General features: G+C 47.3%; 1 protein-coding gene across 1 annotated transcript in view; it reads right to left on the reverse strand.

The window, feature by feature from the left end:
- Positions 1 to 13,194, reverse strand: part of Srp68 (signal recognition particle 68) — a 35,559-nt gene extending 22,365 nt beyond the window's left edge. Inside the window, exons 1-8 of the mRNA XM_028889650.2 lie at positions 12,905 to 13,194; positions 10,385 to 10,451; positions 6,535 to 6,648; positions 4,805 to 5,000; positions 2,943 to 3,025; positions 2,572 to 2,681; positions 1,225 to 1,307; positions 220 to 360 (exon numbers count right to left, since the gene is read on the reverse strand). Coding sequence (XP_028745483.1) covers positions 220 to 360; positions 1,225 to 1,307; positions 2,572 to 2,681; positions 2,943 to 3,025; positions 4,805 to 5,000; positions 6,535 to 6,648; positions 10,385 to 10,451; positions 12,905 to 13,088 — 978 coding nt within the window. The 5' untranslated portion in view covers positions 13,089 to 13,194. The remainder of the gene's footprint in view (positions 1 to 219; positions 361 to 1,224; positions 1,308 to 2,571; positions 2,682 to 2,942; positions 3,026 to 4,804; positions 5,001 to 6,534; positions 6,649 to 10,384; positions 10,452 to 12,904) is intronic.
- Positions 13,195 to 14,552: the final 1,358 nt, after the last annotated feature.

Consider the following 14,552-nt stretch of genomic DNA (forward strand, 5'->3'; position numbering starts at 1 on the left):
TGCGAAATTCTCCACCCTTAGATGTAATTCCCCATACCTGACTTCCAACTTATGTCATTCAAAGGAGTACATCTCTAGATGTCGTCGAAGCAAACCCCGTCAGCTCATGGGTAGCAAGTATACTCATGTACCCTAACCCTAACCCTAAACGGCTTTAAGATAATTTGTGTCTGGGGGGAAACGAACCCCCTGTGTGCCCCATGGGTCTCTCCCCCTCACCTGGACAATAGCGGCTTCATTGTCGGCCAGTCCGAGCAAGAAGATCCTCACTTTGTCGATCTTCACAGGAACTGTCCTTCCCCTCCACTCCACCTCACTCATGGTGGCCGCCTGCTTGGCTCGAGTCTGAGTGATCAAGGCCTGCAGAACAGTTCTGAGAAGTTAAAGCTCTAACAGTGGCAGTGGGACAGGTGAAAACAGGGCCACCTGTCGGATGTCTCAACCAACACAGGACACCCTGAGAGCAGACAAGATCTCTACTGATCTTAAATTTCCCCTGCTACCATGAGTTTTATTTAGTGTATGGAAAGTCAAAATTCTTCCCCCAATTTCTTACATTTCTTTTTTTTTGAATCTATGTCACTTGCTCAGGGAGAAAAAAAAAAAAGGTTTCCAGGTATAGTGGCTCATTTCTGTAATTCCAGCACTTACAAGGCTGAGGCAGGACGACCACGAGTCAAGATCAGCATACAGAATGAGCCTGAAAACACATACACACACACACACACACACACACACACAAAACGTGTGTAAATATCTAGGGACGTTTTCCAAGCATGGTGGTGCACACCTTAATCCTAACACTTAGGAGGGAGAGGCAGGTAGCTCTCTATGAGTTCAAGGCCAGGCTTGTCTACATAGCAAGATCCAGGCTATCAAGGGCTACACAGTGAGATATAAATCAAGTGTAGTGACATACGCCTTTGATCCTGGCACTTAGGAGGCAGAGTAGGTGGGTCTCTGTGACTTCTAGGCCAGCCAGGATTACACACAAAAAAAACTAGACACACACACACACACACACACACACACACACACACACACACACACACACGAATATGTTGATAGTAAGCATACATATAAGTTAAATACTTAAAGATTTTTTAATGTAGATACAACTATAAATATACATATATTAATAGTAAATATATCTAGGAGCTGAATTACATATTATGTCTAGACTTTTTCAAATCATCTTTCACAAACATGTTTATTATACATTACCTCTAGTTTTTCAGCAAGGAGCCCCTCTGTGCCCCCAGACCTCAGTCTCATCTGCATGAGTTCATTGATAGCTGATTGGTCCCCTGAGAGACAGAGAGAGGGGAAATCTTTTATTCAGTGTGCGAGTACTTTCCCCTCCTAGGGGAGAAGACCCACACTATAGCAGGTCCTCAACACCATCTGCTTTAAAGATGAGTTTTTTCAAAATGAACTGACCAGGGCATTGAAACACCGGTAATAATGGTGGGTACATATCATGACACTGGTCTAAATTCTCAAGAGCTCAGTGTCAATCTGCGTCCTAAGATTAATTATGATTTAGAGACATTACGGTATGTTAATATCTGCTCAAATGTACAGAAGTACTGCCCTGGCGGGCTGGAGAGATGGTTCAGTAGGAAGAGCACTGGCTGCTCTTCCAGAGGACCTGGGCTCAGTTCCCAGCACCCCTGTCAAGCAGCTCATCATCAGCTGTTCCAGGGCTCTGACACCTTCCTCCAGCCTCCTAGGCAATGCATGCACCCAGTACACATAAACTCGGGCAGGCACAAACACACAAATAAAACATCTGTAAGGAAAAAAATACCACTCTGTGGGGACGATGGGAAGGGGGTTACGCAGGTGTGGGCTGATCTTTCACTTCACTTCACTGTACACTTGGAACTGCTCTGGAAAGAGGAGGACAGCACTGGCTGGGGACTCTAACTGTTCTTAAGGAGGAGAAGATAAAGGGTGCAGGCGAAGCCAAAGAGCCAAGGTCTATAGATTGGAGCGAGGCTGTCAGACACCTCATCACCATCACCACCACCGCCAGCCTGTGTGTATGCGGGTTCGTGTGCCACAGGACACATCACACAGCTCATCTCCATCACCACCACCACCAGCCTGTGTGTATGTGGGTTCGTGTGCCACAGGACACATCACACAGCTCATCTCCATCACCACCACCGCCAGCCTGTGTGTATGCGGGTTCGTGTGCCACAGGACACATCACACAGCTCATCTCCATCACCACCACCACCAGCCTGTGTGTATGCGGGTTCGTGTGCCACAGGACACATCACACAGCTCTACTTTTGCTATCTTCAAAACTGAGGCCAAGCCAGGTACAGTAGCACACGCCTTCAATCCCAGGGCTCAGGAGGAAGAAGAGGCAGAGGCATGTGTGTCTCTATGAGTGTGAGGCCAGCCTGGTCTACAGAGTGAATTCCAGGCCAGTCTACATAGTGAGACCCAAAACCAGACAAACGAACACCCTCAGGCCAAGGATGGAGGTTAAACACAGAAAGGCACATAAGCGTCGAAGCAAACCACGTCAGGTGAAGAGTACTGCCTTGGCCTGCTCACCAATGTTGTAAGCACAGTATCGGATGTTGGGTGAGATCTCTTCTACACGCTGGTTATACAGCACAGCCTGTTCCTCTGTGAATGCACTGGCCAGCTTCTCATAGATAGTTCTGCAAGCAAAGAAACAGTAGGTATTATGGCATCCATATTTTAAGAAAACAAACTCACAAGGACCATGTGACCAAAACTAAAACACAAGCCCTTTGAAGGTATTTTACTGACTGCCAGAGCAGATCAGTCTAAGGATGGAAAGAGAATAAACTGACTGTAGGGAAAAGCAAACTGTCCCAATGTGCACAGACAGTGACGGGGTCTGCAGCTTGACCAAGACTTAACAACAGCAGCCACTGCTTCTGCACCGGAGGACTTACTTGCATTTGTTAAAAGCCTCAATGGCAGCTTTCCATTCTTGATGTTCAAAGCGCAACATTCCTGAGAGGTAAGCTGTGTAGGCCTGTGAGGGGTAGAAAAGAACTGCTAAGCAAGGGGCTTGCCAGGTTTGCTTTTTTTAGTTGCTTTTGGGGTGCTATGGAAGGAACCTAGGGCTCTGCACATCCTAGGCAGGTACTCTGTCATTGCACTTCACGCTTAGTCCACACAAACGGCCTCAGCACAAAGGACCAATGTTCTACCCCACGCCCTGATGGCTTCTAACTCTGATAGCACCTGCGTGGAGACATTCAAGGTGATTTTCTTTCTCTTTCTCTCTTTTCCGAATATAAGGTCTTACCATGTAGCTCTTACTGGCCTGAAATTCACTATGAAGACCAGGCTGGTCTTGAACTCAGAGTTACACCTGCCTCTGCCTCCTAAATGCTAGTATTAAAGGCATGCGCCACCATGCCCCGAAATCAAGTTAACTTTTCTTTCTTATTCAAACGTGTGCGGGTGTTTCGCCTGCATATATGTCTGTGCACCACATGTGTGCCTGGTGCCTGATGAAAGCCAGAAGAGGGCATCAGAGGAGCCCCTGGAGTAACAGACAGTTGTGGGCTGCCATGCTGGGTGATAGGAATTGAACTCAGGACCTCTGTAAGAACAGCCAATGCTCTTAACCACTGAGCCATCTCTCCAGCCCCCAAGGGCAGAGTATCTTACTCACTTCATTTCACTTAACAGTCAGTTTCTAGACCATCCCGTAAGCATCAGAGGTTCCATACTGGACCTTGGAGATGTTCAGCAGGCAAAAGTGTTTCTGTGCAAGCCTGAGTTTGATCCCTGGAACCCAAATCCCCCAGTAATTTTTCTTCCTTCCACAAATGTGCATCTGCATTCATACGCAAATACATCAGACACAATGATAACTTTTTGTGAAAGTTCAATACTGCCAGGCACGGTAGTGTACACCTTAAAATCCTACAGCATTCAAGAGATTGAGGCAGGAGGAGTAAGAGTCGACACCAACCTGGATGGGAAGCCTTGCACTCTCCTACTCCTGAAGAAAAACAGCTGAACACATGACTATAACCTCAGGACTCTTTCAGGCTTGGCTATAAAGTGAATTCAAGTTAAGCCTGGACTATAAAGTCCGGTTTAAAAAAACAAAAACAGGGCTGGAGAGATGGCTCAGTGGTTAGGATAGTCAAGAGCACTGACTGCTCCTAACACCCACATGGCAGCTCACAACTCTCTTTAACTCAGAACCAACGCTCTTCTTGCCTCCATGGGTATCTTCTGGCCTCTGTGGGTACCAAGTACGCAAATTGTGCACAGATATACATGCAGCTAAAGCATCCACACACACAAAATAATTAAAAACAAAAATGAGTTGAATCTAACCTTTAGTATCTATCATCCCCAGCATGCACATAGAGTGCAGACATTCAGGCAAAACAGTTATACACATAAAATAACATAAAGTATATTGAATATAACCTTTATTATCTATCATCTCTAAAAACAAATTGATTGCCAAAAATATTCCTGGGAATTTTTCCAGGTATAAAACTTTCTACCTATGCTCTAAAAGAAGCCTGATTATTATCAAAAGATTAGAGCTAAAATTATAAAAAACTAAGAGCTGAAAAATAAGAGACACTAACTTCACCCTTCGAAAGCAAGTCAGGGCTGTAGCTTGTAGAGTACATGGAGAGCCACAGGAGGCCCCTTCCATGTGTAAGTAAGAAACTGCTCTGTTTAGCTGTAGGGTTGTTTTTGTTGTTGTTGTTGTTGTTTTTTTAAGTTATGTCTCTAATCTCCACAATAAAGTAAAACTGGATGTGAAGACAGTGACCTGAGCCTCTAGCTTGGTTTTGGCATCCACGCGGTTGCTCTCACACAAACGTTCCAGTTCCTCGGCATGCTTCACAGCTTTGCGAAGGCGAGACAGCAAGTGAAACCGTTTTCGTGGCTCGGTGTTGGCTTCCTGTTTGAGCTGCATGGCATAGCTCCAGGCTCTTTCTGCATCCATCAGAACCAGCAGCAAGTACCTACACCAGAGGGTTGGGAGAGTGAATGAGGGCTAGGAGCACCAGACCCAAACGCATCCTCTGAGGTACAATGCCCTGTCTCTCAGCTCTTCTCCTCCCTCAGGACTCCTTCCTCACAGTGCAAGTTCCAAGTCAGCATCTCTGAACCAACTAAAGCTCCTCCTCACATTCCTAGTCACCAGCTGGGTAGATCTCACTGAAAAGCTTCTATCATCTCAAATCAGGCCAGCCTAGGACTGGAACCCAATTAGAAATCAAGTATTTAAGTGGCAGGATATTATGTTGGGCACGGTGGTGCTCACTAATAACTCCAGCACTTAGGAGGCTGAGGCAGGAGGATTACAAGTTCCAGGCAAGCCTAGGCTACAAAATGAGACCCTATCTCGAAGCAAGCAAGCAAACATCCAAAACCCTCAAACCAACAGTCATGGTGAAGAGTGATGGACCACTGCCCCAGAGCCTGAGCTGGAGTCCCACAGCCTTCTCTTATAGCTGCGTGACTGTGGGCAACTCTGACCTTTCTGCACCTCACTCTGCACTAACGTACCTAACACAGACCACAGCTCGCACTTCCTGAAGGCCACTAAGCTCAGTCTGTTAGGATCCTCAGGAAGTTTTTTTTGAGAAAGGGTTTCTCTGCGTGGCCCTGGCTGTCCTGAAACTCACTCTGTAGACCAGGCTGGCCTCAAACTCAGAGAGATCCACCTGCCTCTGCCTCCTGAGTGCTGGGGTTAAAGGCATGCGCCACCACACCTGGCTATCAGATTTTTATTTTTTATAAAGGACCCTATTTTAGGCTCTGAAGGCCTCAGTCTTTATAAACAATACTGAAATGAATTAAACAAAACTTTTGCGAGTGCATGTCTATGCGCATGCACTCGGAGGTCAGAGGTTAACACTGGGCAGCACTGCTCTAGTCTCTACCTTACTATTGGAGACAGGGTCTCTTGCTAGACTGGAGCTCCCTGACTGGCTAGACTGGCCCAGCGGTCCTGCTGTTTGCTCCGTCCCCGCGCTCAGTTACTCCCCAGTGCCCTAGCAACAAGCTGTCTCTCCAGCCTCAGAGAACAACCTGGTCCACACTGAAGCTCCAGAATGACTTCTTCCCAGACTGATCTTTTTTTGTGGGGAAAAAGGAGCAATTGGAGATAGGGCCTCACATAGCTAATGCTGCTCTCAGATTCACTATGGAGCCAAGGACAACCCCGAATTCTTCATCTTCCTGCCTCCATTTCCTAAGTGTTGGGATTACAGGTATGTGCTACCACATCCGTTTTTCTGTGCTGCAGGGGATCACAGCCAGGGTTTGTGTATGCCAGACAGGCACTCCACCAACAGAACTACACCCCAACCGCCAGCACAGCTCTGGAGCAAACTACTGAACGTCTCTTCACCTACAGATGCAGCACAGTACAGCACAGGACCCCACAGAGCCAGAGCTGCTCAGAGGGCACATGAGAAAATTCAAGGGCTCGGTGTGCTATCTGGCACTGTTCAGTCCAGGTGTCAGCAAGACGAACTTAGAGCCTGGCACCTGTTATCAGTCAGGAGTTCCTCGGTTACTTTCTTTCCGGTGAACTTGTGTCTGTTTCCCATCTTAAAGTTGAGTGTTTTCCGGAGACGCCTTTGTCTTCGAGAACAATAGCCCCTGGGATGAAACACAAAACAAGATCCAGTCAGTACTTTGGACAGAATATTCTACAACAGAGTAAGGGCAAAGGTTCAGAGGGCTGTTTGTGGTGACTACTGACATCATGTCACCTGCCAAACAACTAAACAACCAACACACGCTAGCCAATGTGACTGCTGCCACAGGAAATAATGAAATTCTACAGACCCATAAATCAAAGTATGTAAAACAATTACATTTTCCCCCTTCTTGGTTTTTTGAGTTAGGGTCTAACATTGTAGCCCAAGCAGGTCTGGTACTCACTAGAGAGCCCAGGCTGACCTCAAATTCCAAAGTAATCCTCCTGCCTCCATTTATCAATTCCTGTGTGAGCCACATGTCTTATTTAAAATATTTAAATATTACTCCATTATCACAGTTAGTTTAAGTTTAAAGAGGTTTTTTTTTTTGTTTTGTTTTTGTTTTTTATGTGTATGGTGTGTACCATTTGTGTGACTGGTCCCCTCATAGGCCAGAAGAGGGTGTCAGATCCCTTGAAACTGGAGTTACAGTCGGCTGGGAGCCATCATGTGAGTCCTCGCTCTGAGGAACAGTCAGTGCTCTTAACTGATGTGCCATCTCTCCAACCCCAGAATCACATGCCCTCTTTTATTTTTTTAAATAGTTAATTTAACTTTATTTTATGTGCATTGGTGTGAAGGGGTCAGACCCCTGGAACTGGAGTTACAGACAGTTGTGAGCTGCCATGTGGTTGCTGGGAATTGAACCCTGGTCCTCTGGAAGAGCAGCCAGTGCTCTTAACCACTGAGCCACCTCTCCAGCCCTCACACACACTCTTAGAAGCTACCAGGACACAGATTACTGAAACAAGAGCCAGGCATGGCGGTGCACATACAGCACTGAGATGGAAGCAGGAGGAGCAGGAATTAAAAACAAATCCTGTCTACATAGCCTGTCTACACAGCCTGAGCTATGAAACCCTGCCCCCAAAACCCAAAATAAATGAACAGGCAGTAAAGTCTAAATCTGAAATCTAACAAAATGTCCACAGGGGTTGGGGATTTAGCTCAGTGGTAGAGCGTTTGCCTAACAAGCGCAGGACCCTGAGTTTGGTCCTCAGCTCCGAGAAAAAAAAAATTGTCCACGATACCTACTTATCTCTTGGTTTCTAGGGTAACAAAAGAGTCATTCATTTTGGTCCAATCTAACAGTTTCTAATTCATATGCTATATGGAACTCAAGAAAAGAAAGAAGACGGAGCCAGCCCTGTGCCTTGGATTGAGAGGAAGACCAAAGAAGGGGTGGAAGTACACTCTTTACCTAAAGAGTGAAGAGACGGACAAGCTTCACATTAGGTAGCACGCTAGAGTACAGCTCAACTTTTGTTTCTGGAAGGGAAAAGAGGGAAGAGTGTCTGCGGGGGTGTGGCCTGCAGGAGAGCACAGCTGCAGAGAAGGAGCAGTTGCTGAGCCAGACAAGTTCAGAGCTGCTCAAGGCCCCAACAGAAGGACAGCAATCATCAGCAACTGTCAGCCGAGGGAGGCTTATTTTCATGAAATCTGTTGTGTAGGAAAATCGTGCTCCCAACTATCATCAAGCAGCGCCTGATTAAACAACTATGATGCTGAAGTCATGTGACCAGACAAAAAACAAGAGCAACCCTAAACAAGGAAAGAGCACGTTAGAATTTCCTCCAGTAAGGGAGCAGTTCAGCACACACAGGATATTTCACAGGCTGCCGGGTTCTGTTGGTTCTGTTGGGTCTCAGCAGACCCAAGTGAGTCTGGACTCATTCTGTTGAAAGGGGCATGTGTGCACCATGCACACACACAGGCAGACTAGAGCAAAATGTCCTGAACTCTTTGTTCTCTGCTCCCTCACTCTCCTCGCACTACTCCACTCGGCCCAGCAAAAAGGCCAAAATTGGAGCCAGGGAGATGGCTCAGTGGGAAAAGACATCGGCTGACAAGCCGATGGATGACAACCTGCGTTCCATCCTTGGGACTCACATGGTGGAACGAGAACCGACTTCCTCAAGCTGTCCCCTTCATCTCTACATGTGCACCTCAGCAAGCACGTACACATACAAACACATGTGAACACAAAATAAATAAAAGCAAACTAAAAAGAAGGCACTAGAAATGATTAAGATCACTTCCTGCTCAGTTCCCAGCACCTCATCAGGTGGTTGGTTCATAAGCCCTGAGCAGTAAGTAACTCTAGTTCCAGGAAAGCTAACACCCTTGTCTGTACTCCATGGACACCTGCCCAGAAGAGGGCATCAGATCCCCGGGAACTGGAGTTACAGACAGTTGTGAGACTCCTTGTCAAGCCAGCCCAAGGCACATAGTGAGACACTGCCTCAAACAAGCAAGACCGAGGGATGAACACAGCGGCGGAGCACTCGCCGAAGCGTCCACAGTTAGGGCATAACCTCCAGGGCCATACAACAAACAAAAACCAAACTACAACCCAAGACTGCCAGGAATGGAGGCCCACACCTGCACTACCAGTACGTGGCAAGCTGACTTAAGAAGACACTAGTTCAAGGCTAGCCTGGGTTACATAGCAATTCTGAGGCCAGAATTACATAGTGAGACTGTCTCAAAAAAAGAGAAAGAAAATAGAAAACATAAGCCAGGTGCCTACCTGTAAACCACGCACTGGCAGGTGGTGAGGCAGCAAGCTGGAAGCCAGTGTGGACCACACAGACCCTGCTTTAAAAACTAACCCAAAGTACATCCCTAAGACCGATGTACTCTGAGGTGGGGTTATAGCTTAGTAATAAAGTTCTTACCAAGCATGCAATGGTCCCGGGTTCAATCCCAATAAAAATAAAGTTGCATCTGAAAAGGGTGTCTTCTATTATATGCAAAAATATGACTACAGTTACTTAACAAGGGAAGACTGGGTCGTTATGTCAAAGAGCTAGCCCATCTGAAAGCGTTTCTGCTGACCAAGCCTGAGTCAATTTAAGCAATCAAAATATTAGCTTATATATTAGCTTATAACTCATAAAATCAATTGGACACTATGAGCACATACAGAATATATATGAATATATAAGTCTAACAAGAACGCACATTCACAGAATTTCATTTCAAAGTTTTCTCTCATAAAATACGTAGTCATCACAAAGTAAAAAAGAGTGACTTTTTAGGGAGAACCTTCCAACCCCCCTCAGTCAAAGGCCAACACAGACCTCAGCAAGCACACAAACCAAACACTTACTTTTTGTGTGTGTTTGAGAGTTTGCCTGAATGTATGTCTGTGGACTAGATGCATGCAGAAGAACTGGCAGGGGCCAGATGAGGGCTTTCAACAGAGACTATGAACCATCTGTGTGCTGGGAATCAAACCCAGGTCCTCTGCTCCTTTTAACCACTGAGCCATAAAATTTTAAGCCTTCATAAAATTTTAAAATTATGCAGGGTGGAGGTAGTACATATACATCTTTCATCCCAGCACTCGGGAGGCAGAGGCAGGCAGATCTCTGAGTTTTTGTAGGCCAGCCTGGTCTACAAAGCGAGTTCCAGGACAGCCAGGATTACACAGGGAAACCCCATCTCAAAAAACCAAAAACAACAACAAAACTAGAATTATTTAGAAATTACATACCTTTTGAAGACAACATAAACACAATGCTGGACCATCTAGGCATACCTTCTGATACAAAGTGAGCAGGAAATGAACAGAAGCAGCCGCATTAGAAAACCCCACAATTCCTACCACACACGGAGTTCAGGACACTGACCTGTACCGCTGGAAGTCTCCATGCCGTAAGCCATGCTGCTGCTGGGACTCCTTGATAATCTGAAGAACTAGAGCCAAGATCAAGGAAAAGCTTACAGCAGTGGTTCTCAAACTTCTAATGCTGAGACCCTTAATACAGTTCCTCATGCTGTGGTGACCCCCAACCATAACATTATTTTCATTGCTACTTCATAACTGTAATTTTGCTACTGCTATGAATCATAATGTGAGTATCTGTGTTTTCCGATGGTCGTAGATGACCCCCATGAAGGGGTCTTGACCTTCAACCTCGTACTTACAGTGGTAAAAATCCAATAGATCAAAAGCTGCACACTTAAAAAGTGCACACCTGTACAAACGAGCCTGAGGATGGTAACCATGGGATTCTTTTGTAATCATTTTTCAACAGTTATCTTGTCAAAGGACAAGGCTAAGTTTACAGAAAAGTGAATCGTTCCAACTGTTACTTTTTTTCAAGCAAAAAGGGAGGATAGCCTGGGGAAGTGCTGAAACCTAGCACGTTAAAGAAAGCTGCTGGATTTCAAAGGTGACACTGAGGAGCGGTCCACCTGCACCTCACAGCACTCATTCAGACAGACTGGTTATAAATGTCAGGTGCTGACTACACATCTCTATGACGCTGGTGCTTGCCAAATGTAACTTTCCTTACCAGCTGTAATGCATCCAAAACCTAGGATTAACACATGTCAACCAAGATAAGCCAGTTCCCATTAAAAAAAAAAAATCCAAGTTTTTCTCCTTCCTGGAGTTCATAATAAAACTAGTGCATTCTAATATTTATTAAGAATGACATGGGCTGGAGGGATGGCTCAGAGGTTAGAGCACTGGCTGCTCTTCCAGAGGACCTGGGCTCAATTCCCAGCACCCACATGGTGGCTCACAACCTTCTATAACACCAAGATCTGACACCCTCACACAAACATGCAAGCAGGCAAAACACCAATGCACATATTTTTTAAAAAGGAATGATGTGACACTACCAGAGCAAAAAGCACAGCGATAAACCCATGAGAACTGCCGGGCGGCAATGGTGCAGCCTTTAGTCCCAGCACTGGGAAGGCAGAGTCAGGCGGATCTCTCTGAGTTCAAGGCCAGCCTGGTCTACAGGGCGAGACCCAGGACAGGGGCCAAAACTATACAGAGAAACCCTTCCTCGGAGGGAGAAAAAAAAAATCCATGAGAATTTACACAAAAAGCTAATGTTTTATTTCAGAAATTCCTCTAAATCATCTCTGTTTGATAGGCATCCCAAAAAGCACAAAGGACTCAGGCAGTGGTATTATTTGCTTATAATCCCAACCCTCAGAAGGTCCAGAGAAGAGGAGCAGGAGGTCAAGGCAACAAAACTTTGTCTCAAAACACAAAAATGGGCTAGAGGGACAGCTCAGTGGTTAAGAGCACCCTGCTCTTCCAGAGGAATCCAGGTTCAATTCCAGCACCCACCTGGAGGTGCTTAACTGGCTATAACTCCAGTTCCAGGGGATTCAGCACCCTCTTCTGGTCTCTGTGGGCACTAGGCACATATGTAGTACACACATATACATGCAAGCAAACACACACATTTTACAAAACACTTTAAAATACTTAAAAGAACACACAGAACCAAAAAAGCCACATACTACTATTGCAATTACACAAATGATACATAAACTAGTAAAAACTTAAAAATGTCTTAGGGCTGGGAAGATTGCTCAGCCGGTAAAGGACTTACTGTCTATGCCTGAAGACCCGAGTTGGGATTCCCCAGAACCCATGTTAAAAAGGCCATACCCAGTGGTTTGCACATGTAATCCCAAAGTTGGGGTGGCAGAGACAGAAAGATCCCTGTAGTGAGCTCCTATTGCAGGTAATAAAACTCCAGGTCTAGTGAGAGACCCAGTCTCAAAAAATAAGGTAGAGAATTAGGAAGGCAATGTTGACCTCTGACCTGCACACACCGCACCAGCACCTGCACCCACACCCACGCGGAATCAAAAACAACAACAACAACAAAAACCTACAGGCCTACTTGGGAAACTACACACTACACACACGAAATAAAACAAACTAAACAGGTCAGACGCTTTTCCGGGGAGTACACTTTCAGACATCTAGCTGTAAGCTTTACCATCCAGCAGACAACAGCTGTCCGACAGTAGCCCTACGCTGAAAAGTCAAGGCTGCAGTTCCCTCTCCACAGTTCAGTGGCTCGAGGTACCCACCAGGAGCTCTGCGGGATGGCTAGCCTGTCAATTCCAGCTCAACCCTCCAACTGGACATCTGAGGGGCAACAGGGGGAACCTGCCCGACATCTCTACACGACTTGGCAAAAAAGCTTGGAAGGCGAGGGAAGGCCGGACGAGAGGCAAAAGGCCTGGACCTGCGAGTTGCAAAAATGAAGAGCCAGAGGAACCGCATGCCCCGGCCTCCCCGGCCCAGGGGCCGGCACCGCTGCCTCTCCCGCCCCCAACCCTCCAGACCGACACGTAGTCACTCCTGTTAGGCCACTGCTCTAGGATACTCTCCAAACTCAGGCTATCCCCGAGTTCTTTGTTTGCCTTCGATCCGGCTGAAGGGCGTTCGTTTTCTTTATTCTCGTCTCCTCCGGCACTGCGTCCGCCGCCGCTCCCGCCGCCCCCGCCGCCTCCGCTCCCGCCGCCGCCGCCGCCGCCACCACCACCCGGGACCTGCTTCTCAGCAGCCATCTTGCCCCTGCGCCGCAAAGCAGGACGGGATAGAGGAGGCGAGACGACCCGTGACAGGAGAGAGCGGCCCCTTCCTGGCCGGGCGGACGGGACACTGACGGACTCCGCCGCGGATCGACTTACCCTCTGCCTTGGCCGTGCGTTGGAGTGCGCCTGCGCGTCCCGGAGGGCTGGCTGTCCTGGCGTTCCACCGAGGGCAGGCGGACCAGAGAAAGACGCCTACCTCGTGCATCCCTGCACCTGGAGGGTGATGACGCGCACCTTTAATCCCAGTACTTGGGGAGGCTGAGGCTGGAGGATTGCCTCGAGTTCGAGGTCAGCCTGGACTGCATAGTTAGACCTTATTAAAAAAAAAAAAAAAAAAAAAAGGCGATGGGGAGCGAAAGCCTAAACACTTCGGGTTCCCGATTGTAAATGTTTTTTTCAACTAGGGGACTCTGAGAAATGAGCTTCTCCATTCTAGGGAGCGCCCAGCTTGTATGTAACTGCTTCTGCTGTTTTTTTTTTTTTTTTTTTTTTTCCCCTGCGGTCGATGGTGAGACACTGACCTGATTCAGAAGGCGGTGTCCCCAATAGGAGCTTGAGATCCGTGGCCTTGTCTAGATTGTGTGACCATCAATCAGTCCCAGGACGACCTACACGAATCTTCGGGGTCGGGCACTCCCGGAATCTGGAGTCCTGAGGCTGTGCCAGGCCCTGTGCCAATCACTGCGGCTGCAGAGATGCTGGGCAAGTAACTCTCAGTCTCGCCCTGAACCAGGTCCCCCATCTGTGACAATGGGATAACCCTTTAAAGTGGATGCTGAAATGGCCATGGTAGCTCATGCCTGTCATCCCAGAATTGAGGAGACTGAGGCTGGAGGACTCACAGATGGCTACATAGTTAAGTTTGAGGTCAGCCTAGGCAACATGAGGTCCTGTATCAGAAGACAAAAATGGCGGGGGGGGGGGGGGGGGGCGGGGCGGGGACGGGACACGACGGAACAGTGGACAAAAGCACTTGTTGCACAAGCCAGGTCCAAGTTCAGACTGAACCTGTGCAAAAACCAAACACAGTAGCGTGCATCTGTAACCCCAGCACTACTATGGTGAGATGTGCAAATGGGAGACACACACCCCCAAAGTTCACAGGCCAGCCAATGTGTAGTTTGTAGCTCAGGAGCAAAAGGAACAAGAGACACTGGGCCTGGACAGATGGCTCAGTAGTTAAGAATACTGGTTGCTCTTGCAGAGAGGATCTGGGTTCAATTACCAGCAACCATACGGTAGCTCACAACCATGTGGAACTCAAGTCCCAGGGGATCCAACCCTTTTCTGGCCTAGAGCATGACACACATGTGGTACACAGACATACATGTAGGCAGAACACTCATATACATAAAAATAAAGAGCTGAGCAGTGGTGGCACACACCTTTAATCCCAGCACTCGGGAGGCAGAGGCAGGTGGATCTCTGTGAATTTGA

This window comes from Peromyscus leucopus, chromosome 8b, assembly GCF_004664715.2.
Source record: "Peromyscus leucopus breed LL Stock chromosome 8b, UCI_PerLeu_2.1, whole genome shotgun sequence".
In the NCBI taxonomy this organism is placed as follows: Eukaryota; Metazoa; Chordata; class Mammalia; order Rodentia; family Cricetidae; genus Peromyscus; species Peromyscus leucopus.